This window comes from Brassica napus, chromosome A3 (genome assembly GCF_020379485.1).
Source record: "Brassica napus cultivar Da-Ae chromosome A3, Da-Ae, whole genome shotgun sequence".
NCBI classification, from domain to species: Eukaryota; Viridiplantae; Streptophyta; class Magnoliopsida; order Brassicales; family Brassicaceae; genus Brassica; species Brassica napus.
In genome coordinates this window covers 29,633,683-29,651,355 of record NC_063436.1, presented here as the reverse complement: position 1 = coordinate 29,651,355, position 17,673 = coordinate 29,633,683, and the positions used below count along the sequence as shown (strand labels likewise).

The 17,673-nt window shown below is 36.3% G+C and overlaps 6 protein-coding genes and 1 pseudogene across 6 annotated transcripts; 2 read left to right on the top strand and 5 right to left on the bottom strand.

The window, feature by feature from the left end:
• Nucleotides 1–258: 258 nt before the first annotated feature.
• Nucleotides 259–1,072, bottom strand: LOC106423387 (60S ribosomal protein L39-1-like). Its single transcript, XM_013864162.3, has 3 exons — nt 981–1,072; nt 739–842; nt 259–456 (listed from the first exon to the last, which is right to left on the bottom strand). Exons 1-3 carry the CDS (start codon nt 981–983, stop codon nt 408–410), a joined length of 156 nt encoding a protein of 51 aa, XP_013719616.1. The 5' UTR covers nt 984–1,072; the 3' UTR covers nt 259–407.
• A 145-nt stretch (nt 1,073–1,217) lies between these two features.
• On the top strand, nt 1,218–2,494 carry LOC106420282 (uncharacterized protein At2g39795, mitochondrial-like). The gene is made up of 3 exons (XM_013861142.3): nt 1,218–1,533; nt 1,764–2,092; nt 2,205–2,494. The coding sequence occupies exons 1-3, from the start codon at nt 1,267–1,269 to the stop codon at nt 2,362–2,364; spliced, it is 756 nt and encodes a 251-aa protein (XP_013716596.1). The 5' UTR covers nt 1,218–1,266; the 3' UTR covers nt 2,365–2,494.
• A 2,635-nt stretch (nt 2,495–5,129) lies between these two features.
• On the top strand, nt 5,130–7,864 carry LOC106423400 (annotated as a pseudogene).
• Nucleotides 7,865–8,205: 341 nt separating this feature from the next.
• On the bottom strand, nt 8,206–10,873 carry LOC106420394 (brassinosteroid-related acyltransferase 1-like). Its single transcript, XM_013861232.3, has 3 exons — nt 10,268–10,873; nt 9,382–9,822; nt 8,206–8,870 (listed from the first exon to the last, which is right to left on the bottom strand). The coding sequence occupies exons 1-3, from the start codon at nt 10,694–10,696 to the stop codon at nt 8,358–8,360; spliced, it is 1,383 nt and encodes a 460-aa protein (XP_013716686.1). The 5' UTR covers nt 10,697–10,873; the 3' UTR covers nt 8,206–8,357.
• A 287-nt stretch (nt 10,874–11,160) lies between these two features.
• On the bottom strand, nt 11,161–12,996 carry LOC125607230. The gene is made up of 3 exons (XM_048777101.1): nt 12,435–12,996; nt 12,168–12,296; nt 11,161–11,174 (listed from the first exon to the last, which is right to left on the bottom strand). Exons 1-3 carry the CDS (start codon nt 12,994–12,996, stop codon nt 11,161–11,163), a joined length of 705 nt encoding a protein of 234 aa, XP_048633058.1.
• A 980-nt stretch (nt 12,997–13,976) lies between these two features.
• Nucleotides 13,977–14,810, bottom strand: LOC106420367 (glutathione S-transferase T3-like). Its single transcript, XM_013861212.2, has one exon. The coding sequence runs from the start codon at nt 14,808–14,810 to the stop codon at nt 13,977–13,979; it is 834 nt and encodes a 277-aa protein (XP_013716666.2).
• On the bottom strand, nt 14,665–17,154 carry LOC106420366. Its single transcript, XM_048765810.1, has one exon. The coding sequence runs from the start codon at nt 15,714–15,716 to the stop codon at nt 15,114–15,116; it is 603 nt and encodes a 200-aa protein (XP_048621767.1). The 5' UTR covers nt 15,717–17,154; the 3' UTR covers nt 14,665–15,113.
• Nucleotides 17,155–17,673: the final 519 nt, after the last annotated feature.

The window sequence follows — 17,673 nt, the reverse complement described above, 5'->3', positions numbered from 1 at the left end:
ATATCTTTTACATCGTCTGCTACATAAAACATACTTCTGAGTGCTTACAGTTATTTTCAGAATCAACTACATAGAACAAGAAGTTTGTAAGATTCTAAGCAAGCACAAAGTACCAATAGAACAGATTGGGAACACATCAAAGAACCCATTTATTCATAGGTCAGTCTATAAGTAAGATAAATAAATCCTAATCCATGGTCTAAATTGCCAGAAGTTGATATGAAATCAACCAATAAACAAGAAACTTGGACAAACAAATAACACGTCTGCAAAGATGTCATTTTATAAATAGAAAATTTGATGGAAAATCACGAGATAAGTCTTACAAAAGGAAATGAAAATGTCACAACATAAGAGGAAAGGCTAAACCGAACAGAAAACAAGAGACTTTTAGATGAAGCTTTCATCTAGAATCCGAGCTTGGTTCTACGCCAGTGCCTGCGCTTGGCATTGTACCTGAAAAAAACAAACACGAAGCCATTAGAACAAAAAATAATGTCTCGTTTCAGAACTCACTTAAATGTCTCACTGTCTATGTCCTAAATCAACACACATAGACAACTACAGATCTCTGGTTCCCGAACTCACTCACTGTCTTCTGCCCTAAATCAACAGCAAGACGGCTACACATCTCTGGTTCCCGAACTAACTCACTGTCTCCGTCCTAACTCGAACTACATGTTTCTATTCGACAGATTGGGAAATTAAAAATAAAAAAACGAAAATTTATGGTCGAACCTGATAGTGTTGTCGGTACGAAGACGAATCCAGTGAGGAATAGGCCTGTTCTGCCTCTGCTTCTTGGCCAGCTTCTTCTTGATCATAAACGACTTGTGCGACGGCTGTTCCGTTTCCATTTCACACAAACAACAATAACAAAAATCAATACTTTCGTTTCATTTTCTAGCTAATAATCAAGCTCTTAACTCAATTCAAACAGGAGAAACAAACGATTAATCGAAACAACCAGAGAGGCTTACCATCTTGACGTCGTGGGATGTGCAGCTGCGCAGAAACGAGTAGAAATGGCGACTAACGTTTTTTAACTTATAAGAGGAAACCCTAGTCAAGTAATGGATGGGCCTTTTAAACTGTTAAGGCCCATACATAATTAGTAGCTATACTCAAGCCCATTGATTCTTTCTATTATCACTAAAATAAAAAACACAATCGGCCCAGCTATTTCGATCCGGTTCAATTCCGGTTAAGCTCAATTGAAACTCCCACCACCTTCTCGAATCAGAAAACCACTCAAACGAGGCCCTAATGGCGTCGACGGCGACCATGAGAACCTCCATGGCTCTTCTCCTCCGTACTCTCTCGTCGAAAGCTCGCACTTTTCATCCTCAATCTCCATCTCTCTCTTGGGCTCGATGTTATCCTCTGTTACCAGCTCCCCAATCGCGAGACATCACTACTTCGCGGCGATCCTACGCAGCGATCGCGTCGGCGCAATCTCCCTTCCGGTCCAACCTCCTTCGAATCATAAGAAACGAGATCGACTATCAATCGGAATATGCTCCTCCTCATCAGGTATATATCTGATTTCATTATCCAAACCCTTAGAGCTGAGTTTTCAGCTAGAAATTAGGTTTTAGGGTTTAGGGTTTAGGGTTTAGGGTTGTCAATCTTAGGTAGATTAATGACAAGAATCACTGTTCTGTTCCTTACATCAAGAAACTATAGTTTTGTTCAATATCAAAGCAAATGGGAAGAGATCCGTTTCTTTCTGATTGTTGTTTTGACTTTAAAACTAATGCCAGCCAGCGACTGAGTTCAAATCATTCTCTGTTGAGGATCGTCCCGGTGAGCAATGCATTGTGATGAAAGGGAAATTTGGAGAAGACGAAACCATCAAAATGGAAGCAACTATGTTCGATGGGTTTATGGCTGTTCCAAGAACCGGTTTAGATGCTTCAGGGAGCGATGTCCGTCTTCACGTTAGCCTGCTCGTCGACATCTCCAAGGCTGATGGGAGTGAAGACATGGAGTTCCTCTGTTCCGTCTGGCCTAACCGTATCGAAATTCAAAACCTTTACATGCTTAGACGTGATAAAATCACTGGTCAGCCTTACATGGGACCAAAGTTCGGGTACGGTTCAAATCTCTCTGCTTTCTAGAATCACTTAGGTTTAGTGAGTTAGATTTACAACGTTAGCTCTAGTTAAAATGCACTTGTGATTTTTATTTTTGTTTCTTTGCAGGAGTTTGAAGTATGATTTTCAGACGGCGATTAAAGAGTTTTTGCGAGTAAGAGGGATAGACTCGGAGCTTTGCTTTTTCTTGCATGAATATATGATGAATAAAGATAGGATTGAGCTCATTCAATGGTTGAGAAAGCTAAATTCATTCATCGCAAAGTAAATTTTCCCATTGTTTTGACATTTTTTTGATTATCATGTTCTCAGTTTATACAATGTTTTAAATGGAATAAATCATGTACTATATGAAGATGATCATGACAATATTACTAGTCATACAGTAAAAATTCGTACTTTGTGTTATAACAATGATGAGAGTGTTAATAGCTCCCCATAATAGCTAAGTAGGATTACTCCTTGTCTTTTAACCAACACGAGGACCTACAACTAAGTCAACGACATGCTATCAAATATGTTTTCCATCAATTGAAGTGAATAAAAGGTTCATGATGAAAACAATCCTATGCATCATCATCCATTGTTCATAGCTAGCTGTTTTATAATTACTTGATAATGATTACTATGAATAGTAAACACTATGATATGATGTACTAGAGTTGACGATAAATAGAAATATCATTCGTAGTTTCCTCAAATATGTATGAGAAGTTGAAAACATAAATAAGTGAGAGGAAATGAGTAGGAAGCAACTAAACAAGAAGCATATTATTGAATACTGAGGTTAGCCCTTGTGGGAGACAAGATTAACTCAGCTTAGATTCATTTTGATTTTCCCCTTCATTTATTATTAGTTGTTTGTTTTCTTTTACATTCTAGTCTTTCAGCATCTTTTTTTTTTCATTTTTAATAAACATTACACCAAAGTGTTGCTGTTATAACATCTTCTCTATCATGTTTAAATGTGAATATTGTGTTTATATATATATATGAGATTACGAGCCATAGCCAATGAGAGTAGCTAATGACAAGTGAATTCCAATAACTAAGTTGTAGAATCTTGACAGATTTGGTGCATAACATGGATCTTCTAGAAAACATATTTCTTTAATCTCTCTTTTGCCACTTTAGAAGACGAAAAAAAACTAGGGGAACTATTAATGATAATAATTTGTATTAGATAGTTGTCTTTTATTTTCCAATGCATTGCATCGGACGTATGTTGATTTTCTTTGAAAAAGTGAAATCTTAAATATGCTTTCATTTATTCTATGGTTATCAAGCCTTGTCACTCGTCAATAGCAGTTTTATCAGTTTTTTTTCTATACAGAAAATATTTCTGATATTATTAATTTTGATTATAGGTAAGAATTTTTGAGTTGCTTGATAAACTAGAAACGTTTAGGAGTTACAGTTTGTAGTTTTTGTTTTTTTGGTATCCTTGGATTTTGTTATAATATTGGAGAACAAAACGTTATATAAATGTAGTATTAAATCATTTAACTTGCATATTCAGTATAGACAATGATCATAATGTTTATCTTGTTAATCTAAGCCAAAAGAAAATTCGTTTTCTGAGGTAGGATACTTTATAGTATAATAGGAAATGAGAGGTACATAAACGAACACGGTAGGTGACCAATCCAAGAAAGCATACAATATGATTGTTATGATATATACAATATTAATACACAAAGTCTATTAAATCATTGGGATCTTATTTTGCATTCATGAAGCTTTTGTTTCTAGTCTAAGAATGTGGATGGGACCCAAATTTCAAGGACTTCTTAGTTTTTATTCTAAGATATTTATCGTTACTCTCATCGCTACTCAACTTATAGTTTCTGTCTTATAATTTTTTTAATTATAACTTAATTAAGTCAAATATGATACAAATGGCCGGTGATAATATCGTGTTTAATCTAGCAATTACATTGACTTAAGTCCTTTTAACGTTACACGGAATCTGCTAAATTGTAAACATCTTTCTAATCATACTTTTCTTCTTCTAAATATCGTATAACTAGAGTGAAATATTATCCAAGTATTATTAAAAAAAAAGTTTATCCAAGTAACAATGTACTTGTGTTTAAAATATCATCGGCACTAGCCATTATTAGTTCTTTATTATGGATACGTATTTTTTCTGAATCTTTCTGAAACTGCACGAAAGAGGGAAAAGCCATGAAGTACGCTCACGCGTGTCTCGCACTTCCCAACTTTCACCATGCTCTCTCTAAAAGCCTGTCTTTTCTCAGTTATTATTTTATTTTAATTTTTAAATTTAAATTACTATAATTTGCAGTTAATTGCTATGATAAATCAGTTTGCCACACAGTCGATTTTGACGGTCAATAAATCGAAAGACATAGATTTAGGAAAGTTTTCATTTATGCAATATCTAAAAATTATATTTCCTGCCTTCAATACTCTGTACAATATATGAAACATATCTCAAATCTTAATTACATGATATACAGAATCATATACATAAACACTTTCCCATTTCTATCCATTCTTATCTTTATTTACATTCCTATAAGTTTTCTTCCCTAAGTAATTAACATCATTATCCAACTAAAAAATCAATAATTTTAGTTATACCAGAATATTCCGTTGACGATTCCGGTTTGGCCTCTTCCTCCTCATCATCCACATTTCTATACATAAATAAAAAGTAAAAAAAAAAATCTAAGTCGAAATGTGGATGATGAGGAGGAAGTATATAATCTAGTATGATTATAATCGACAAGTATATAAACCGAACCGAGACTTGGTTAAAATTGAACCGACAAGTTCCTAGACAGTCAAAAGAAGCCAACCAAACCCAATGACAGAACTCCGGTCCTTGAGGCGCGTGACTCTCACGTACAAATGATCGATCGTTTCACTGAATTTTCTAACAGATTCTCGTCCGAAAATGTCTTTTGTTTTCTAGCGGTAAGAAAAGATAAAAAGAAAAATACATATTTTTTAAAAAGAAGAAAATTCCTCAAATGAGTTTTAATTGGCCAGTCTTGAAGACTTATCACATACACAGAGTTTTTGAGTTAACCATATATAGCTTAGATTCTCTTTTGCTTTTCTTCCTATCTCGTCAGATGAAAAATAAAACTTTTACTCTCATAAAAAAGTTCTCGTAAATCATTATCTCTTTTACAGACCCATTCATTGGATCTTTATATAATCTACTACTAATAATCATATTTGTTTCCAAAGTCCTTGTTCTACTTCAATTCCTAGTTCTTGTCTGTGTTGAAAATCTCCAAAGAAGATGACTGTGGAACAAGATTTTGAAGCAGTGGACCAGTTTCCAGTGGGGATGAGAGTTCTTGCCGTTGACGATGACCAAACTTGTCTCCGTATTCTCGAAACTCTCCTTCACCGCTGCCAATACCATGGTCCCTTCTCTCTCTCTCTCTCTCTTAATGTTTTCACACATATTTGCTTTTGAGTAATCAAAATTAAGATCTAGATAGATTCATTATTTGAAGTTGTATTAATTCTCTGCATATATGCTACTATAAAAATCAAAGTTTCAGACTTTAAATCTTTTGACTTGGTTTATTTAAAAAAAAACAGAGTTTTTTTGGGGAAATTATTGCAAAGCTAATTACTTTGGGGTAATTAATTATATGTGCAGTTACAACAACGGACAGTGCGCAGACCGCACTGGAGCTGTTGAGGGAGAACAAGAACAAGTTTGATCTCGTTATTAGCGATGTCGACATGCCAGACATGGACGGTTTCAAGCTGCTTGAGCTCGTTGGTCTTGAAATGGACTTACCTGTCATAAGTAAGCACAATCCATTCTCTCTTGTGTTTAGTTTCTGTATTGATCTTTGTGACGTGATGATTTGATTATTATTTTGCAGTGTTGTCTGCTCATAGCGATCCGAAGTATGTGATGAAAGGAGTCAAGCACGGTGCCTGCGACTATCTACTTAAACCGGTGCGTATTGAGGAGCTCAAGAACATATGGCAACACGTGGTGAGGAAAAGCAAGTTCAAGAAGATGAAGAGCATTGTGATTAATGATGATCATTCCCAAGGAAACTCTGATCAGAACGGTGTGAAAGCAAACAGGAAACGTAAAGATCAGTTTGAAGAGGTGGAAGAAGAAGATGAAGAAAGAGGGAATGAGAACGATGATCCAACGGCTCAGAAGAAGCCACGTGTTCTCTGGACTCGCGAGCTGCACAATAAGTTCTTAGCAGCTGTTGATCATTTGGGAGTTGAGAGTAAATGATTCTTTGATCTCATCTCTTAGTTAGTTTCTTTTGCGTAGTAATTTTTTTTTCTGATTGATAAGTTGAAATGATGCAGAAGCTCAACCGAAAAAAATTCTTGAGCTGATGAATGTTGATAAGCTCACAAGAGAGAATGTTGCTAGCCACCTTCAGGTGTGTGTGTGAGGCCATTATTCTTTTTATTCGTTAGGATCCCTGAAATTTTAGAGGCTATAGATATTTTTTTAAAAAATTTCATTAAAATTTGTTTTCATGATTTGAAGGCTTATGGCTATATAAAAAATGTTTAAAATTTTTGGAGGCTAAGGCCGATGTTTTGTAAGGTTGTGCTCAGATCCGGCCATGTTGGTTAATAAGGTTTCCACTAACATAACTACAATGTCTTCTGGTTGCAGAAGTTCCGCTCTGCGTTGAAGAAAATAACAAATGAAGCTAATCAACAAGCTAACATGGCGGCTATAGACTCACACTTCATGCAAATGAGTGCTCTCAAAGGGCTTGGCGGCTTCCACAACCAACGGCAGATACCTCTTGGATCAGGTCAGTTCCATGGTGGAGCTGCCACCATGAGGCATTATCCTCTTGGTCGCCTAAACTCCTTTGGAGGAGTGTTCCCACATGTGTCATCGTCGCTTCCTCGTAACCACAATGATGGAGGTTATGTACTTCAGGGAATGCCAATTCCACCATTAGATGATCTTAACAACAAGGCTTTTCCGAGCTTTACTTCACAACAAAGCTCTCTAATGGTTGCTCCCAATAATCAGTTGGTTCTCCAGGGTCACCAGCAGTCATCATATCCATCCTTGAACCCAGGGTTGTCTCCCCATTTCGAGATCAACAAGCGTCTTGATGATTGGTCAAACGCTTTATTGTCAACCAACATTCCACAGAGTGGTGTTCATTCAAAACCAGACGCCTTGGAATGGAACCACTTCTGCAACTCAGATGCTGCACAAGCAGGCTTTATTGATCCATTACAGATGAAGCAGCAGCCTGCGAACAACTTAGGTCCAATGACTGATGCTCAACTATTGAGAAGTAGCAATCCAATTGAAGGTTTATTTGTGGGACAACAGAAGCTAGAGAATGGTTCAATGCCTTCAAATGCTGGTTCCTTGGATGATATTGTCAACTCCATGACGCCAAAGGTATAAACAAACCATTTGCTTTGCCCATTTTTGCACTAGTAGATTTAATGATTATTTACTTCTTTTTTTTTTGGAAAGAATGCTAAATTTATTCAAAATGATTATTTACTTTCAATGTAACAGGAACAGAGCCAAGCTGAGTTATTTGAAGGAGATTTGGGGTTTGGATGGCATAATAGCTCACTCAGAACATGCATATGAGAATCTGTTTTATGTTTTCTATGTACTTGGTCAACATGAGAAAGAGTGTTTTCTTCAAACACAATCATTTAGTATTATCTTTGGTTCTGGTCTTTTTGTTTGCTCTCTCTTTGTAAAGAAACTGCAAGCTCTTGTTTACAAGTTTCCCCGCAGGTTTTAGCAACTTTGGGAGATCCAAAAGCGTTTAATAAATTTTAAACAGTACATAAAAAACGAATTTTATCTAGAATAATTTGGCTACATCAACTAAAAGAAACTATATCAGATTAGTCTATAAATTATCAATCTTGTAACTCGTTATGAACATTCTCTTACATAAGCTCTATCTCAACCATGAGACACTGTAAACTGAACCCATATAGGCCAGAACCAGGCTTAAGCGTCCATTGGGGACCTAAAGAAAAAGTCTACAAAGATAACATATAGCATAACTTTATATATTTATATCCAGAAAATCCGGAAGAGATAAAGTATATATTGAGAAACTAAAGTGATAACGACAAATACACAAAGCATTATAAATGTCATTATACATCCATCATAACCCAATTACAATAAAAGTGTCTTTAGCGCACACGCATGCATATAGAGGAGCCATATTCACACAAAATAGTAATTAAACAAAGATTCTACTGATTAATTATCACATCAGCCTATTAAAAACCAAGGAAATGCTTCGAAAAATCACTAACATCTTGTGGGTCCAAACCAATCCTCACAATAACCCCTCTAGCATCTTTAGGGTTCTTCATGAAGTAAGCAACTTGTGGCACCGGAGGACACAGTGGTGCCACGTAATCCGCCGGCTCGCCGCCGTTGCCAAAGCCAACGTTGTGAAATGGCATTTTTGACCAGTCGGAGACTAGGGTTAGTTCTTTGATAGGAGGGAGGTTTCCGTCATTTCTTTGTTCACTACCTCCAAGCGCTTCCATGTACGCGTTGATGTAGTCTTGGTCAACTGAGTTCTTGGCTTCTCTTATCTTTTTAACTATTGACTCGAGTGTTAGTTGTTCGAGTAGTTCTCCGGCGGTTGATGCCACCGAGGCAAGCACGTAGGCGTTGCCGGAATATCCTTCTGGCAGTGGTGGCACCGTCCTCTTCCTTATGTCCACCGCGAATTGTAAACACACCATGGCGTCTCTCCTCAACCTCAAGGCCCTTGTTCTCGCCTGTATATATATGATATACGGTTAATTGATAACTTTTTAAAAAGACTTAATGTTAATGACTATTATATTGTCGTTGATGATTTCTGATACAAATACTGCATTTGTGTTACATGTTAAAATACTGTTCAAATATTTGCAAGATAATTTATCTCTTTTTCTTTTGAAAAATATAATTTATCCTTTTTCAAAACATGTTTAGACAAAATTTAAAACGCAAACACAAAACATTTTTTTCAACTACAAGAAAAACACAAAACATTTTTTTCAACTACAAGAAAAACATAAAACATAAGTAAAGTTCTTGATTTATTTATTTTACTTTTATAGTATGCCACAAATAAAGTTTACGTAAAGACATTCAAAATGGTGATTTCATTTGAAATTAAAAGGCGCACTATTATGAAAACGAAACTATAAAGAAAAAAAAATACCAACTTACTAATTAATAAGCCACATAATATAAAGAAATTTAGAGAAATAATAAGTTCTTAAATAACTTTATTGATTTTACCTTCCACAAATGAGCAGCAAGAAACTCAAAGGAGGAGCACATGAACCCTTCTGGTGATTTCTTCATCATGGTTTCTATCGCATCACCACTAAGGTCGAATGTTTTGATCACAAAACTAGAGTCCGCTAACTCGAAATTATGGTTTTTCCCCTGATGGATCATCATGGCTTGTTTGATCAGCTGGTACAGATGATAAATGGCTGCAGCCATGGTTACTCCGAGACTCCGGTTCGTGTCCCCGTTAACCAGTAGATTTCCTCGATCATGAACCGGTTTGATGACCATATTATCCTTTTTATTAATAATCTTACCATTGGATTTATCGTGATTGTGAGAGTTGAAAGCCCACGCATGAAGGAATTCGTAAGCTGAGATGCCATCAAATAGTGAATGGCTTGTACCTATTCCAACTGAGTAACCTCCACATGCAAATTTTGTCACCTACATTTATTATACGTCGTTGATCAAACACTGAACAGGGATTAATAAATCCTTTAGATTTTTGTTGTTGTTATTAATAATAAAATAAAAATAGACGGTTTCCAATTTCTGGGGTAATATGCTTGCGTTAAAGACTAAACATAGAATATTAGCTTCGCCTACACAAATCAAGAAAACATACAAAACTTTCAAGAATAAATTGACTTGCTTATTTATAACCCCTTCTAAGTACGTTATAGCTCGACTTTGATCTCACAATTCTTTATTGTAAGCGAACGAAATGTTTGTGTCTAGGTATATTCTTATTGACCACGAATCATATTGATGAAAACATTGATCTATTACACATAAAATATTACATAAAGCAAAACACAAGATTTACCCGTATACTTTATAATTAAGCATAATTCTTGCGAAGATGAATAGTATTTACGATAAAACTTACTTGGCCAACAACAAGAGGCATCGCAGAGAAATCACCATCGAAGGAAGGCTTGTAAACCAAAGTCTCATAAAACTCATTGTACTGAGTCAAGTCACCAAGATCTGATAACTTGACACCAGTCGCCACCGCCTCCACCATGACTGCACCACTCCTATTACACCGGAGGTTGAGCTTGCAGCCACCTCCATCCAAACCCAACCTGCCGGCGGCGGGATACCAGACAGACAGAGTCTCTTCCAGCCCGAGTTTCAGGTCGGAAAAGACCGAGTCAAAGTCACGAATCGTGGTCTTCTTGTAGAAGAAAACCAAGTACATGAGTAAAGGACATTGACGGTCCAAGTGGGAGAGAGTGATTAGCTTCTTCTGGTCTTGGTTTTGAGATCTTGGATATACATTAAGCTTTTGGTTGATATCAATATGTGTTGCCATTAACACAATTGCTTGCGTGTATAAGAGTTGAATACAATGTGGGTGAGTGCATGTAATAAGATGTGTAACATATGCTTATATATATGAGATAAACTAAAAGGGCTGAACCAAATGCCAAGGAGCCATTCTATGTGTCTCTTCAGATAGTTTCGAGGGTTTTCAATAATTAATAATCTAACTTTCATCTAAGTGCTCTATGCATGCGGATGTTTAGTTTCAACACTAACTATCTTTATCTTACTATTGGTTGTGTTTATAATCATTTGGTTATTTAAATCCAAATGCAAATGATTGTAAAGATAATTCGGCTTTGTATATTTTATGCTATTGGGATATACAGAAATCAAAAGCCTATATGTGCTTTTGGCATAGGCTTTAAATTAGGTTCACATCATTTAAGAAGATATTTTAATTTTATTTTAAAATTCTTTTTTTATTTATTAAGTTAAAATTTCTTCTTTTATTCACTCCAAATCCACTAACACAAGAAGTTATTAAAGAAACATACTTCAACATGAATTTTGTGTTAGTTTTGAAAGTTGGTATATAAGTCTGGTATATATAGTTGTAATACACACATAATTGATTGGTAAATTGCTATAAATATATTAGAAGAGTAAGCTAGGGATGATCTGTCTCGCACAACATAAGGCAAGGTGAAATGAAAAGACTGTACACAATCATACAAACCCTACGGCCTCCATCACGGGAATGCTATCCTTCCCTAAGACCTTTTTATTATGGACTTATTACATAAAAGGTCAAACATCTACACTATTCTTGCAGATATAAGAGCATCCACAATGGTGGATTTGTGGGAGGAGTCCTTAGGATTAGTTTAATAATTTTTTTTTTTTTTGAATAGTTAAGGATTTTAGTCAAAATAATGTGTGCAATGGTGATTTCCAATTAGGAGTCCTTAGGAATAAAAAAATAATTAATTTTTTTAAATTGCAATTTATTTTTTATTTATTGCATGATGGAAAAAAATATAATAATTAAACTCAAAGATACAATAATTATTAATCTTCATCACCAAATTTGTTCCAAATATGCTCAATTAAATCTTTTTTCAATTGTTCATGTATACGCCTATCCCGAAGATCTTTCTGATTTTGATTGACAAATATGTTATTGAGATTTGTAGGCCTGTCGGTTTCAGTTTCCACCTGTGAACTTCTGGTGACGTTTCCTTCTTCAAATTCCGAGATGTCGATTTGAGCATATCCATTGCGTTCATTTTCAACTATCATATTGTGTAGTATGATACATGCTCGCATAATTTTCGCTATCTTTTCTTTGTCCCATGTAAGAGCCGGGTTTTTGACAATCGCAAATCGGGCTTGCAATACTCCAAAAGCCCGCTCCACATCTTTACGGGCTGATTCTTGAACTTTAGCAAATAAGTTTGCTTTCGGACCTTGAGGAAGTGTGATAGATTGGATAAATGTTGACCATTTTGGATATATACCGTCCGTGAGGTAGTAAGCGAACTTATATTTGTGTCCGTTGACCACGTACTCTAACCTTGGAGCTCGACCTTCTATAATGTCATCAAAAACAGGAGACCGATCAAGGACATTAATATCGTTTAAGGTACCTGGAGGACCAAAAAAAGCGTGCCATATCCAAAGATCTTGTGAAGCTACAGCCTCTAAGACAATTGTCGGTTTGCTTGATCCACGTGCATACTGTCCTTTCCAAGAGGTTGGGCAATTTTTCCACTCCCAATGCATACAGTCAATGCTTCCAACCATCCCAGGAAACCCGCGTGTCTCTCCAATATCGAGTAGTCGCTGAAGATCCTCTGCTGTGGGTCTTCGTAGATACTCATTTCCAAATAAATGTATTATTCCGTCAGTGAAATTATGTAAACAGGAAAGTGCCGTGCTCTCACCTAGTCGGAGATATTCGTCTACCGCGTCGGCCGCAGAACCATAAGCAAGCATACGAATTGCTGCCGTACATTTTTGTAGTGGAGAAAGACCAAGCCTCCCGGTAGCATCTCTTCTTTGTTGAAAGAATGGAACGTTCTGTGAGAGGCCATAGACAATACGCATGAATAATTCCTTGTTCATACGGAAACGGCGTCTGAAAAAATGTGCCTCATATGTCGGATTTTCGGTGAAGTAGTCATTCCATAAACGGTTGTGTCCTGCTTCACGGTTTCGTTCTATATAAGCACGTTTCTTTTGCTTCTTGGTTTGGGCCTCGAGAATGTCGTTGAATGTATCTTCGCAAATATCGTCGAAAACTTCGTCTAATCTTTCTTCCAATCCATCGGATGAAGATGATGACATCCTGCTTGAGTTATTTCACATATAAGTTAATTTTCATGTATAATCTCAAATTATGTATAAGTTATTTATATGTATAAGTTTTTTCCCATATACGTTTTTTTACGTATAATCTCAAATTATGTATAAGTTATTTTTATGTATAAGTTTTTTCCCATATACGTTTTTTTTTATGTATAATCTCAAATTATGTATAAGTTATTTTTATGTATAAGTTATTTTCCATATAAGTTATTTTTATGTATAAGTTATTTTCCATATAAGTTATTTTTATGTATAAGTCTAAATTATTATCTTTTTAAAAAAAAAAAGTTCAAAATTTTTATTCCAAATTTATGTTAACATAATCAATAGTCCTACGCTTAAAATTAAGAGTGTATTCGTTTGGTTTCAATCGGAAGCAAGAGAAGTCTTAATATCCTTTTTACTAAAACAGTATATCAAGTTGTAATATTCTACCAAGTATTTGAGTTCAAAGACTACCAAGAGAACCTCCTTTTTACAATAACATTCTACCAAGTTTTAATATTGATAGAAACAGAATGAAGAGACCATCCTGTTAACAATAACATTCTAGCAAGATTTAATATTGATACAAAGAGAATCAAGAGAAGAACTTCTTACACGCAAATATTACAAGAGATCAGCAGGTTTTGTGAACTTTAGAAGATCATGGTAGCAACATCTTACAACATCTCCGAGAAACCACAAGAACATAAGTCAAGTTTTGATGAAGAGGAAAGAAAGCGAAGGTGATACATAGCTAAAGACCAAACGAGAACTACTTATACTACATAAACTGAAAGAGATGAACCCGTGAGTTTCAGTACTCCTAAGGCACCCGTGACTTTCCCTACTCCTAATGCACCCGTGACAACTTCAGCCTTAACCTGAAACAAGGAGAATCAAGAGAAGAGTTAGTTTAGTTTTAAAGAAATTAGTACTCAAAACAACAGTAATACCTTAAACCGAACAGATAAACATCAAATCAATTCAGACATTAGTTTGAGTTTTAGAGTTGTTTCCATCTCAGAGAGAGGCTCCTTTTTCGCGAGTAAACGTTCAAGGATCTTTTGCCTAGACAGTTGTCCTTTCAGTTCTAAAACGCTTTGTAACTTTGACAACTCCTGTTCTCTGCCACTCTTCTTCTTCTTAAGATCAGCTTTCGCAGCCTTCACTCCGAGAGGTCTACCCTCAGCCTCTTCTTCTGTATCAACATCCACCACTTTGCGCTTCTCCTTACCACTGTCCTTACCCTTAAACATGGAGCACCATTTCTGGTCATGCCTCAGCTCCCTCCAGCAGTGATCCATTTTGAACTGGGACTCGTAATTGTTGAAGAATAAGTCTAAGGCAGCTTTCATCACATCATCATCATTTTGACCACTTCTTTGCTCCCGAAGAGCCGCATCATAGCATCCAGCAAACTTCGATACTTGCTCGTTAATCCGAGCCCATCTCTGCTTGCAAGAAACCAGCTCTCTCTCTATTTTGCCAACCAGGAGAGGGCTTGCGTTGTAGTACTCTACAATCCGCTTCCAGAATGCTCCAGCTCTCTGCTCATTGCTCACGACCGGGTCTTTACTGGTGTTAAGCCATGCTCCAATAAGGATTCTATCCTCTATCTGAGTCCATTTCCTCCTCTCAGCAGCTTGGGGAGTTGACTTCACAGCAGCGTCTGTATCAGGAACTTGGCTACCAGACATCCCATAAGCCTCATCAGCACCTTGGCTACCGAACCAAAAAGGTTCGGGTGATTCAAGGTCAACTGGATGTTGACTATGTAGTAGGTTAACATAGCTTGACGAGTTAGCCATGGTTGCTCTGTGCCACTCTACTAGCGACACAGAGGCTTAAGTAAGCCTTCTATGACTTAGAGCTAATTAAGGCAATCAAATCAAAGCAGTTGGGAAGCTGGAACATTAAGTATTCGACTAAGTTTAAGTACTAACTAAGAAGCAATAAAAGCCAATCAAATCAGAACAGATAGGAAGGTTGATAGCAAAATATTATCATTTAACACCAATTCATTAAATGATTTTAGCTTGCAAAATTCAACCTAGGAAAATTCAAAATACTAAGTACATACCCTACGAAAAAAATGCCAATATCTTACCTTATTACAGAAACGCGCGACATTCCTTTGAACCATTTCCAAATATTCCTGAAAAATGAGATGAAACTATCATATTGCTAACCAACTGAGATGAAAGAATCACAAGGAACAGAAACTCACCACGCAGAATCAGTAACACCAACCCTATTAAAACTAAGCTAAAGACCATTAGCTTAACTCCTGCTTCCTTCTTTGAAAACTCGGATACTGTCTTCTCGAGGATACACAGCTTATGCTCACTCTCATTAACTTGACCCTTAAGCTGCCTAAGCTCCCTCTGAAAGTCCCTCATCTCCTCCATGGCCGCCACGTCCCACCATTTCCAAACGTGGCAGTCTCCATCCTCAGCATTGTCGCACGTAAAGTACCGTCTGTATGGGTTTTTAGGAGTGTAAGAGTATCGGATAACAGGCTCCGCACCACAGTAGCATGTAGTCGGGATTCCATCATCAGCCTCTGGTTGAGGTTGGTACTCAGTCGCCATAGCATTGAAGTAGCTACTCTCAGCTTCATCCGCGTACATCTGACATTCTGCTTCAAGGAGGGAGGTTATGTCTACAGAGTTTGATGATGAAGATGGCTGGCTGTAACTGTAATCCTGTCCCATATTCGTTTACCTGAAAGAAATGATGCAAGTTATATACAGCAAACCAACGACCAAGGATGGTAAGATGGGCTCGGATTGTAAGAGTATCAAACCAACATCAAACCAACGACCAATAAACAATAATCATCATCAAACCAACGACCAGGGAACCAATATTATCATTTTATAAGAACAAATATGACAAATCCATAAGAACAGATTGAAATCGAACACAAATAAACCTAAGATAACACAATCTCGTCGTAATCGATTGCAAACATTAAAAATGACAAATCAATAAGAACAGGTTTCGATTCAAAAAATAAAAGGTTTTGAAACGGTTAATCGATTGAAACAAAAAATGGAATTTCTAACCGTATAAGAAATAAAGAGAAGATTTGCTTCCGATTGAAACCAAAATTGTTTGGAAACCATATCTACAAAAGTAAAGAATCCCGAAATCGATTTTCTCCGAGATAGTTTGGAAACCCTAATTTCAAAACTTTTCCCAAATCGATCGAAACTACACAACCCAGCCCTTTTTAGACAACAAACAAGATGGAAACTGATCTTAATCGAGAAATCTACAACTTTAAGGCCTGGATTTACCTTCGTCAAGCTGAGAGAGAGAGATCGCCGCGATGTCGCCTTTCTCTCCAGAGCTCTTTTTTTTTTTTTCCTTCCGTCGAGAATGTTTTTCTTTTTTTTTACCCAAGCCAATCCCTAAACCGAAACCGACCCACTCAAGCGATGACACGTACACAAGGACTTGATCCTTAAAATCCTTCTCCACGGACCAATCCTTAGTTCAATTAGGATAATTAATAATAGTTTATTAAAACAAACCCAAGGATTTGCGCTAAGGATTCCTTTAAGGAATCCCGTTGTGGATGGTCTAAAGTAACAAAGTTATCCTCATTACAGCTTGTAGATTGTTTTTTAAAGCTGGTTTTACAGCTTGTAGATTGTTTCAGATGTAATTTCTGCGCTTGAGACTGCGTTCACATGAAATGGAGAAGTACTCATAAAAAAATCATGTATCTTATTCAGTAGTTTTGGAACTAATTATATAGTACTTTCAAAAACCAAAATTCTTATTTTTCTCTATTTTCTAAGATTTTTACGATAAAAAGCTGTTCGTACACAATTCACTTTTGGATCTTTCAATTAAATTGTTTATACGCCTTTACAATGCGGAAAACCCTAGGGCCGAAACTTAATCGGTGGGAAAACTCTTAACCAACCGACCAAAAACCAAACAGGTGAAAGAGTAAAGAAAGCTAATCAATAATTGATGTGATTTTCTTTGATTAAGAAGATTAATGAAAATTCCCGATTTGTAAGAAGGGATCTTAAATGAGGAACATCACAGTCTGGCTTGTCCCCTTGCTGTATATATCTTTGAAACTTATTTATATATACCCAACTATCATTACCGTATGTATACGTAATGAAGAACGAACCTATATGCGTATACGTTACAAGACGTGTATGCATGCATGTATGCAACTGTATTGAATGACTGAACTTGAAATCCACGAAGCTTCGATATGCATCTTTACAATTACCGATCATTACCAATTATGTTTATACTAGTTCTATCTTATTCTGAGTTTATTATTTAGCGACGATCTTAGTTTGATTTATAAAGAAAAGAAAATGTATGGTAAACTTTTTTATGACTAATATTGGTAAATTTTCTCTCTTTTTTTTACTACTCTATAAAAGAGTAACTTCTCCACAATGAGTGTATGTATACAACGTGTAAAGTGGAAAAGGATCGTGGAGAAGTTGGTATATGTTTGGAAGCTGGAGCAAGGCGTGGAGTTAAAGCCTTTCTCTTTTGTCTCCTCTTTCCCACCAGCTTCCTTGTTTTCTGCTACTCCGCTCTTTTTCTCTTTTCTCCTTTTCTAATTAATATCTATATGATCAAAACATTTATTACACCTTTTGTATGTAATATGTACAATGGCGGAGC